The sequence below is a fragment of the Micromesistius poutassou genome (genome assembly GCF_964030765.1).
Source record: "Micromesistius poutassou genome assembly, chromosome: 2".
In the NCBI taxonomy this organism is placed as follows: domain Eukaryota; kingdom Metazoa; phylum Chordata; class Actinopteri; order Gadiformes; family Gadidae; genus Micromesistius; species Micromesistius poutassou.
In genome coordinates, this window is record NC_140272.1 from 11,045,263 (window position 1) to 11,056,053 (window position 10,791).

The 10,791-nt window shown below is 43.1% G+C and overlaps 1 protein-coding gene across 1 annotated transcript; it reads right to left on the bottom strand.

Annotated features, from left to right (window-relative positions):
* Nucleotides 1-1,233: 1,233 nt before the first annotated feature.
* On the bottom strand, nucleotides 1,234-10,470 carry ccndbp1 (cyclin D-type binding-protein 1). The gene is made up of 11 exons (XM_084464452.1): nucleotides 10,338-10,470; nucleotides 9,775-9,837; nucleotides 9,495-9,574; nucleotides 8,983-9,064; nucleotides 7,166-7,262; nucleotides 6,956-7,029; nucleotides 6,712-6,788; nucleotides 6,245-6,504; nucleotides 2,560-2,620; nucleotides 1,758-1,804; nucleotides 1,234-1,460 (listed from the first exon to the last, which is right to left on the bottom strand). Exons 1-11 carry the CDS (start codon nucleotides 10,423-10,425, stop codon nucleotides 1,352-1,354), a joined length of 1,038 nt encoding a protein of 345 aa, XP_084320578.1. The 5' UTR covers nucleotides 10,426-10,470; the 3' UTR covers nucleotides 1,234-1,351.
* Between the last annotated feature and the right edge of the window lie 321 nt (nucleotides 10,471-10,791).

Consider the following 10,791-nt stretch of genomic DNA (forward strand, 5'->3'; position numbering starts at 1 on the left):
CCCGCCGTCAACAATTTCGTCCGCCCGCGATCCCGCATACCCCCCCCCCGTCAACAATCCCGTACGCCCGCAATCCCCCCCCCCCCCCCGTTTAAGAAACCTAGAATCGCGCCTGGGGTACTGTAGTAGGCCTACATAACTCTAGTAATACCTCATAGTCAGGAAACGATAGTACATATCTCATATCCAAACCTCAATCAGGGTACATAACTCTATTATAACTATGACTACCTCATGGTCAGGATATGTAGTAGATAACTCCACTAATACCTCAGTCAGGATATGCAGCACATAACTCATATTCAAAATTCATAGTCAGTATATGTAACACATAACTCTATAATTCATTTCTCAATCAGGATAATGTAGTTAATAACTCTGCATTCATAGATGAGCTCATATTAAGCTATAATATTACATGTTAGCGTTTAAAAACATGTTTTTAATTATTTTTATTTAAACCTGCACTATGTACGTTTTACTTTTAACTAACTTTTCTGGTTAGAGTTTAGCTAAAGAAATGGCTATTTTGTTTTCGGACAGATTTTCCCATGGTCGTGAATGGTAAGGTGGACAGGAATATAATGATTCATTGGGAAGAATTCCGGGGATGGATAAGGATTGGCTCAGGGATAGGAGTGTTCCACTCTAATTCAGATATTTTAAATGAGTAATGGCTGCAATAGAAAGGTTGCATGCAGCACGTTTAAACAAGAACTGATGATGTAAGTGTTGAGTAGGAAACAAAAGGCAGCTAACGGAAACAAATAAGATATTCATGATAACCAGTTATTGTTCGGAAACCAAACTAAATGTCACAATTTAAAACATTGGTTAATAGTCGATACATATATATAGACTGTATATACTGAACAGGGTTTTGAGCATGAAAGGGTTTCATGGTTTAATAATAATTTCATTAGAAACAAATGTTAAGTAAGTACAACAACCTGATGTAACAACTGCTTTATAGTTTTTATGTTTGATTGACAGTCCTATAAGTCGAGAAAAGCCGCAAATGATCTCCATCTTTGGTTTCAAACTGACAAACATGACTCACTGCTCTGACATGTTCCCGTTCTGTTCTGGTTATGGCACAGCAGCACAGTGTGTGTATGTCCGTTTACTGATGGCTTTGCTGTGAAAGCTCGTAAAGCCATGAAGTAGAGTTACATCATGACAAAGTTCAGAGGAGGACACAAAGAACACACCCAACCCACACACCTCCCAACACACACACACACACACACACACACACACACACACACACACACACACACACACACACACACACACACACACACACACACACACACACACACACACACACACACACACACACACACACTCTTCAGGGATCAGACTGCATGAGGTCTTTAGCCTTCTGCAGGTTATGATCTACAGCTGCTTCTAGGAACTGAACCCAGGTCAGCTCAGACTCCCCACACACATGACTTGACCTGGAAGAGGGGAGGGGGAGAGAAAGACAAGTTCAAAGTCAGGCAGATACACAGGCAGGTAAAGCTGAATAACCTGAATATGAGATAGATCCACATCTCAACCTGGCACACAGGCTGTGTGCCAGCCACTGTATGGGTGGTTGAGATTTGGGTGGTGGTTGAGATTTGGGTAGTGGTTGAGATTTGTGTGTGTGTGTGTGTGTGTGTGTGTGTGTGTGTGTGTGTGTGTGTGTGTGTGTGTGTGTGTGTGTGTGTGTGTGTGTGTGTGTGTGTGTGTGTGTGTGTGTTCGTTCTCACCTGATTACTCCGAGTATTTTCTTTAACAAGGCTGCCAATTTGGATGCCTAAGTAACAGATGCAAGTAATAACTCACTTTTTTTATTATTATTTTTTCTTACAGTGAATTCATATTGTGTCCTCCTTGAATTTCCCATTGGAGATCAATAAAAAATATCTATCTATCTATCTATCTATCAATGAGCATGTAGGGTTAGATAGTACATTCAGATCCATGCATTAAGGAGCAGGTATGATTAGATAGTGAAATCAGATACATGTCATTAAGGAGCAGGAAGGGTTAGATAGTGAATTCAGAATCATGTCATAAAGAAGCAGGTAGCGTTTAGGGCAGTGGTTCCCAACTTGGCCCCATTTTTAGCTTTGCAAATGTTTGTGACCCAAGCTCTATATAATTTGTGCATCTACTTACACAAATAGTTTTTACCCTCAACATTTCAAAAATACCAGTGAACTAATCCAATCGTGGTAAGTAGTTTGATCGTGGCTACAAATCATTAAGAAGTGGGATAATTACTCAGACTTCTATGAGACCTTTAAAAAATAAATAAATGGATCATAGATCATATCTAAAGCTTATGTTAGCTATGTCCTGCAACCCAATATGCATATCAGAGGACCCCAAGTGGGCCACGACCCCAACGTTGGGAACCACCGGGTTAGGGCATATTGCTCTACGATGCCTACAGGGAGACAGCAGGCATCAGGCTTCAAACCCAGAACCTTTCAGCAGGGAGTAGAACACCTTAACCATGAGACAACCAAGGGAAGGTAGGGCCGTGTGTGTGAGAGTGTGTCTTACGTTGCTTTCCACTCCTGAGTACTCCATTGGTGGATAAAGACACAGTGCTAGATCGTCCATACTAGAGAGGGAGAGAGAGACGGAGAGCTTTATTTTTGGTGGTCTCCCACACTGACTTGTTATAGTACTAAAACATTTAACAAAATACAAAAATTATATTTGATATTAATTGAGGTAAATCTCTCTGCTGGGAATGGCTTAAAGACCGGGTAAACCAAGAATAATTATGGGTTTTGAGTTTATAATACCACAGGAAAATATATTATTAACCACCCTGCCAAATTTGAAGGACTAAAAAAATCGCGAAGTATATAAAATTATGCTTCAAAGTTGATGAAAAATGAGCAGTAATCCCTGGCTCAGGACGGTGGGGGCGTGTGCGCTGCAGGCCAGGAAACCACGCCCATCACCGGAGAGCCAACTGCAAACTGACAATTCAAACCAGACTCGTGAGCGGTAAAACCATAGACGGGTGAAACCACAGAATGCTAGTGCGCGGTTAATGTATTTATACCTAGAGGGCAGCAGGGGGCGGGTTTATGTGAGTATGACCGCTTTACGTAAAGCGGTCATCGATGTAGACCCGCCCATTTTAAACCTGCACACAGAACATTCTCTGAGGCCTAGCTCCTCAAGGAAATGATGAATGGGAAAAATATTTTTTACATGTTTTGAGGGACACATTTAAGGCCTAATTAATATGATAAGAAGAAAAATACTGAATTTGGTTTACCCGGTCTTTAACTCCAAGCACAAAATAAATAAATCACTTTTTGCTTTAACCTCTTCATCAATAGGCCTATTTTTGAAAGCTTTTTTCAGAAAATATCATTCCCAGAGTTTAGAGAGTATAGCATGACAACTGCAAGGGCTATAATATGTAATGTGTGCAGGCCTGGAATTTCGTAATTTAAGGGGCAAGGTAACTTGGCCTGCAGCGTGGCAATTTTTTGAGCTCACAAAGGCCACATGCCAGAGCATCAAGGCCCTCATCTAAAGAAACATGATTTTGATTTCACTTCAATAGACTAATGGCTTTTACATTGTCGGGGTATATGCAAAAAAATGAAAACAGAGACTTTGTTGCTGGTGAAAATATATATGAATGGATTTATTTCCTCAAACAGTCATCCCGACGCAGCCAGAGGTGCGCTCCCTAAATAAGGCATCGCACCCCCACGTCACACCCACAGGTGAGTCTCACGCCCCCGTCCATAAAGGGGACACGCACCATACACCAAATACACAGTGAATTACGATACCAGAGAGATACCGCTACAACGTAAACATCATTTTTATCAAAATAACAATTTATTTGTTAAAGCCGTAAACTAAATGACTGCATCCCAAGGTTGGTTAAGCCTAAATTAATAGAAAATATATTTTCTTAATTTCTCCATGTGAGAGAAAGCAGAGGGCCGCGCCCCCGAATTAAAACAGGCTCGGACTGGTAGAGAGCCACAGTGGGCGGGACACCACGGCCACAGTGGGAGGGGCACCAAGGCCACAGTGGGAGGGGCATGTGTGTGTGTGTGTGGCATCAAGACTGGGTGCCCATGGAGTGCCATAAATTTTATCCTCGCCTTGGATAAAATGGATGTGCCAGTGCACTCCCCCAGGCGTGCGCTCCCCTAACCCAGTGCAAGGCTACGCGGACGATGTAGAAATCTCCTCCAGAGATGAAACTGTAATTCACAACATGTTCCTCCATACTGAACAGTTTATCAGATGGTCGAATCTGGACATTAAACTTACAAAATGTGCGGCATTTTATGAAAGACGGAGCGGAGGAAATAGATGGTATAAGACAAAGCTTGATAAACTTCCCAACTTTACAATAATGCAAGCACCCATCCGACTGTATGAATGCCATGAAACCTATCCTTATTTAGGACATAAATTCAATATTGCCGGCGACTGGGACGAACAGGTCACAGAGTTGTGCCAAGAATACATCCATCAAATCAAACTAATTGACTCTGCTCCCCTCCCTGTATGCATGAAGATTGAGGCTGTCAAGCAGATTGCAGTAGCCAAATTCCAGCATCTGTTCCACAATGTATACATTTCACAACAAAACCTGACAACGATAAACAATGAAACAGTGAACCTTGTGAGGAAATGGCTCTGTCTAAATAACCGCACAACCCAGGACATTCTCTTTCAGCCGCACAAGAGCGGAGGCCTTGGAGTCCCGAAACATTGAATGGCTCTATACCTCCTCCAGGATAGGTCATCTGCTGAACATGCTCAATAATGACGACCCGACGGTTAGGGGGCTAGCACGCAAATAATTGTTTCTACACCTACAATGGCGCAAGATACCCATCGCTTCCCAGAATGAACCCCAGTTCCTCGGGTTCAAACTGAAGCAAAATGGAAAATTCGATATCAAGGCCGCCGGATTCGGAGTGCGCTCAGACTGGCTCGATCTCAACGATCTCTGCCACCACACTGGATTACAATTCTCCTGGCAAGGCCCTGACGGAGCGACAGCTCCCCTGACTGACAACATAACGGACCCGCAGATTTCCACTCTAGCGATCCTGAACGACAAGAACTCAGCCCAACATCTACAAATCAAACACACAAGAGCCTCTCTTCTCCAGCGCAGACTTACGCGGAACACGCAGCGCTGGTAAAGCCTAAAATTACAAGGGAAGTTAGCTGCACTGCCTTACGCAGATCATTCTGTTTCACATTCTGTAATAACTAATTATTCCATTTCAGAGGACATCTTGATCTTTATGGTTAAAGCACGACTGCAATGACTTCCAACAAAATACAATCTAGCAATATGGTACCTGTCAAAACATAACCCATACTGCATATTCCATCAAAACCAACAGGAGAATGAAACAGTTGTGCACATTCTGAATGGATGCCATCATTACAAAGGACTGTATGTGGCCAGGCATGACCGATTGGTTGACCTGGTTGCAAAAGATCTAGCAAAAATAAATCAAGGACATGACTGTAAGACCTTTAAGCATAGTGCTGTTAAAATAACTTATTTCCATCACAATGTATCTGATAATGATTATTTTAAAAACATGGCAAACACTCCAGACATTGTCATTGTAAATGAGACTCTAAAAACTGTAGTCATTATTGAGGTGGGCTGTTGCTTCGATTTGTATATGGACACCTGTTACTACACTAAGCTACTGAAATACCAGCCACTGGTGAGTCGTATAGGCCAACTAGGTTACCAATGTCAACTCATATCATTAATATTTGGAAGCTTAGGCCATATTCACAAAAATGTGGTTAAAGGACTGCGTTTGGGGGGATTAATAAAGAAGGAAGCCAAAAGATTGGCAAAATTCTGCTCTGTATCAGCCACCATAGGTAGCATGAGAATCTGGAGGCAAAGATGTGTTGTTTATCCTTAAGTGTTCGGTGTTTAATAACTTTAATTTATCATGTAGGCCTTGCAAAGGCTTGATGAACCTGTCACATTATCAGTATTTCTTCCCAAAATGTTTGGATCTTTTTTCCCCTGTTTGTAAATGTGGATCAAAATAAAAGCATTTAAGTGTGTGTGTGTGTGTGTGTGTGTGTGTGTGTGTGTGTGTGTGTGTGTGTGTGTGTGTGTGTGTGTGTGTGTGTGTGTGTGTGTGTGTGTGTGTGTGTGTGTGTGTGTGTGTGTGTGTGTGTGTCTCTCTCTCTCTCTCTCTCTCACCGGGGGCTGACGTCCTTGCTCAGTTCCTCCAGGTCGTCCAGCTGGGCTCGGTTTTGAGCTGACCCGGCATCTCCATTGGTTCTGACCGCCGATGACAGCTTCCTGAGACACGCCCCGGACGCCTTCATAAGCCCCTGGCACGGGGCAATCACACGCCGGTCCCGCTCCGACCAATAGGTGTCCTGGTTTCCCCGGGGCTCTTCCTCCTCGTCCAGGTCCGCCAGGAGGTCGCTGAAGGGGTCCTCCTCCTCCAATAGGGCCTGAGGGGGTGGGGCCAGTTAGACATCTTTTTCAAACATCTCTCTCTCTCTCATTTAAGGGTTTTATTGGCATGAAACAGCTTTCCTTAATATTGCCAAAGCAAAACAATAACAGGAACTTAAATAATAATATAATGAGTACTACAAAGTCAAAAAGACAAAGATAATGATGCAGTGATGATGCATGGTTGAGCCTGTGTTTTGTACCTGTTCAATCTCTTCTATGGCATCCTTTACTACTCCGATATGCGCAGACAGGGCAAGCATCACAGCTGCCTTGTTATCTGCAGACAGACAGACAGACAAACACTTTAACCTTAATGTCTACGTGGAGCTCAGTGCAGAGAGCGGTGGCGCCCCCTTTAGGCTGAAGTTGATACCACTATAAGGCCACTATGGGGGTTATGCTGCGTTTGCTTCTAGTCGGAGGTGGGTGTTTTGGGGTGCTGACCTTGAGGCAGCACTGAGAAGTGGTCGCAGGCAGACCACACCCCCCCCGTGGAGGTCAACTGCTCCTGAGACAGACTGGACAGAGACACACAATGGCAGGGAGGCATAGAGAGAGACAGACAGACACAGAATGAATAGTAGTACAGTGACTCTGTATCAACGCTCTGTGTGTCCGTTTCTCTGCATGTGTATGTGCATGTGGGTGTGTTACCTCTGTAGTGGCGATGTCAGGATGACCTCCACCAGCTGACCCACGCCCTCCAGAACCTCCACGCTGGCGTCTCGGACCGCACGCCTCAGACTGAGCCCTGGGACACAGAACACATTCTAACCCATACTGTACTGTAACGCAAAACCCACTTTAACACAAACTGTACTGTAACATTCTAGACACTGTAACACATACTGTACTATAACACACACGACACTGTAAACTAGGGGTGTGATCGGCTACACGTGTACACGTGTAACCGGTTAGTAAATCATAACCGTTTAGGAAAAATCAGTAAACGAAAACCGAAAAAAAAAAAAAATCAAAATCAAAATTAACATGTACTATTTATTTAGAGATTAATAAAGCTACAAATGTTCCACTTTGACAACGTTAATGCGCTAAGAAATGCACGTGATAAATGTTGGGTAATTGACCACCGTGCATTACGTCATGTAACACGTAAGTTTCACTCCCCCCCCCTTTCCGCCATGTTGGAAGGTACGCCCCTCCGAGTGCAGCTGAGCTTTGCGTTATTGTTGACACGGTAGCTGCTAGCAGAGGAGGTTGTTGAAATTCTGTACTGTTTTAACAATGCCTGGAAATAACTGCTGCGTTAAAAACTGCTTCAATGTGGGTTACAGTTTGTCAGGTTCCCTAAATGGACAACGCAGTTGTCCCACACTACAAGATTTTTTAATCTTATGTGATTTTTGAGTCGGATGTACACCACACACATAAAGAGAATCTCAGCCCATTTCTTGCTCTCCGATCGTAAATACAAATACATGAGATTCGAACACAAGACGGAACACCACACACGGACAATCTAGTCCTCTAATGTCCCGCTGCAGGGCCGTGGAGGTAGAACTAGAGCGACTCGTCAACAGTGAAGATGGATCAGCGTCTTTTGACGGCAGTGGTTTCCGCGGTGCTTATGCTTACATAATATCAGAGAATATCCGCGTCAGTTCGGCCGCGGCGCAATTAATGAATAAAGATCATAAACTGAATGGCTGTGCAAGTGTTGTGAGACACGGCTGCGAACCGGCAACTTAAAACAAAGTAGTGCCGGTTTGGTTCCGTGCCGCTGCCGTATCCAGTGGAATAGCAATAGCTATTATTATTATTATTGACTATAATGGTTTCTAATGTCTTCTTGTGTTCTCTGCATTTTCACTAGGACCCTTTTCCTTCGCCTTATTCTTCTCCATTTATTTCTATCTCGTAATGTCTCCTGCGTCTCTATGTTGCGTATTTCCTCATGTCTCTATGCCGCTCTGACAACGTTGCCCCTGGCAACCGATAGCAGTGGATGCCATCATGGCGGACGGGCTCAAACCCCTCCCCTCCCCTTCCCAAAAATCACGTGACTCCTCATTCTCAATAGCGCGACTGCGGTCCACTTAAAAAACAAACAAAAAAAAAACGGTTAACCGTGTACACGAAAAAAAAGGGGTCGTGTAACCGTTTACAATTTTTTGTAACCGTTCACACCCCTACTGTAAACCATAATGTATTGTAAGACACAATACACTTATACCCACACTGTATTATAACACACAACAAACTACTGTAACACAACAAAATTTACTGCAGCACACTCTACTGTAACACACAACACAGTAACACAAAACACATACACTGCCAGCGTCATGGGTTTCAATTCCACTCATATTGTAAGACAATTTTGGATAAACGTATCGACCAAATACATTATTCTATTAAGCTCCCTCAAGGCCGGCTTTTAGAAAGCCATTTTAGCAGCTGTATTCCTATTAGCTGGACACAGGGGATGAGCTTCTTCTGGGTGTTACCTTGACTCTTTGGAAGCCAGTAGTAGACTGTGGACATGGTCAGAATGCTCTTCTGGAGTGACTCTGACAACTTCTCTCCCATCTGGGGAGGCGGTGAGGGAGAGAGAAAGGGAGAGCCTAGTTGAATACTAACATCTCATGAATACACTAGTAGTAAATAATTGATATCAAAACAACCAATTAAATTACTTAATTAGTTAAGAAAGAGAAAGTTATTTGATAGCTCCCTTTGCTTTCATTCAGGCTTTGATAAGGCATGGATTAGAACTGTCAATATGTGGCTGTTGTGGGTCAGGATCTTGTAGTATTCTACCAGCTGAAAAGTACTGCTTTCAATCCCCATGTTGGCCCATAGGCATTCATGAGACAGATGCCCTAACCCCTTACTACTCCTTAATGCCATGTATCTGGTTTCACTGAACTGCTTAATGACTAATCACTAAGTAAATAGTGAAATAGTTGTAACATGTGTTTGAATGTTGGTGAGGATCTACAAAAGGAGTAGACTGGACCTGCTGGGGGGGTGGGGGTGGGGTGGAGAAGGCCAGGCTGAGTTTGGTCGCCTCCTGGGAGACAGCCTTCACTGCTTGGTCTGAGGGGAGAGAGAGAGAGAGAGAGAGAGAGAGAGAGAGAGAGAGAGAGAGAGAGAGAGAGAGAGAGAGAGAAAAAGACTGAGTTATAGTAAGTTGATTAAACAGTGGGAACATTGATGAAACAAGGCTTTAAAATACAACAGACAATGATCCTAAATCTTAAATTGGTATTAGAATGTTCTGTAGCTCTGTACTGAACTCATCGTGTTCCAGAAGTTGGAGAGGTCAAAATCCTCGCTGTCTGATTCATTGGACTCCCCATCTGTGGTGGAAAACAGAGGACAATATATCTCAGACGTTCTCGGTCTCCAAAGATAGATGCTCAAATAGCCTATGGCTCACAGTTATTCACTATTAGCACTCGTATGGTACTGATTTACCTACCTACGTCTAGGTTATAATGCAGCAGCTAAGCATTACCTATTCATAAATAGATATACAACTATGAGACAGGACATTGTCAAACTTTGTTTTGACAGCTTAACTGTTTACAGCAGCAAAAACCATGCATGGTTGCTGATTTGAAGGTTATGGTTGATCCAATTTCGAAAATAATGTTAGTAGTATAAGCCCTATATACCTTTCATGAGCACTTGAATCAATGGAACAGAAGAAACATGTTGTTTAATGAGCATAAACATAACAGTGTCACACTGTGGCCTAGCAACAGATCTAGCTAGCTAGCTAGCCACATAGCATTAGCATCATAACTCGCTAGCAGTCGCGACTTATTCGTTAACAGTTCCTTTCTCTTTTCCCCACCTCTTACTCGATCCCGAATACACCTGATGGAGTTCAGAAGGTTTCGTAAAGGGATCGAGATATCTCCGCGTGAATTGTCAGAACTCATGGCGAGCAGAAGAGCATGGGTGAAGAGATACGTGTTGTGGAACTTGTGTACTGGAGTTGAACTTGGCGGACAACGATTCAAGTAGGACCAGACTGCTCGGAGGGATATCAAAGTAACACAGAGTTCACCTGTTTCTGTCGCGCCCCGGTGGAAGAATTAAGTCATGTTTTCATTTGTGAATTAAGTGTATTTGTTAAGGAAAAACACACGATGGCGGTGTAAGATATTGTAAAATTTCTGTCCCTTCGCTGAAATCAGTTTTTTTTTTTTTTACGTATTGTCATGTTATTTACACATTTAACACTGTTGCAGTTTCCATTGCTGGATTGCATAGGCCTACATTTTTATGTAGACGCCTCAGACTGA

Excerpts from the sequence above, each read along its gene's own strand:
- ccndbp1 (XM_084464452.1), bottom strand. The coding sequence starts at position 10,425 with ATGAGTTCTGACAATTCACGCGGAGATATCTCGATCCCTTTACGAAAC. Across the intron at positions 9,065-9,494 it reads CACCCCCACCCCCCCAGCAG|ATGGGAGAGAAGTTGTCAGA; the intron begins GTCCAGTCTACT and ends CCGCCTCCCCAG. Across the intron at positions 6,505-6,711 it reads CCATAGAAGAGATTGAACAG|GCCCTATTGGAGGAGGAGGA; the intron begins GTACAAAACACA and ends CCACCCCCTCAG.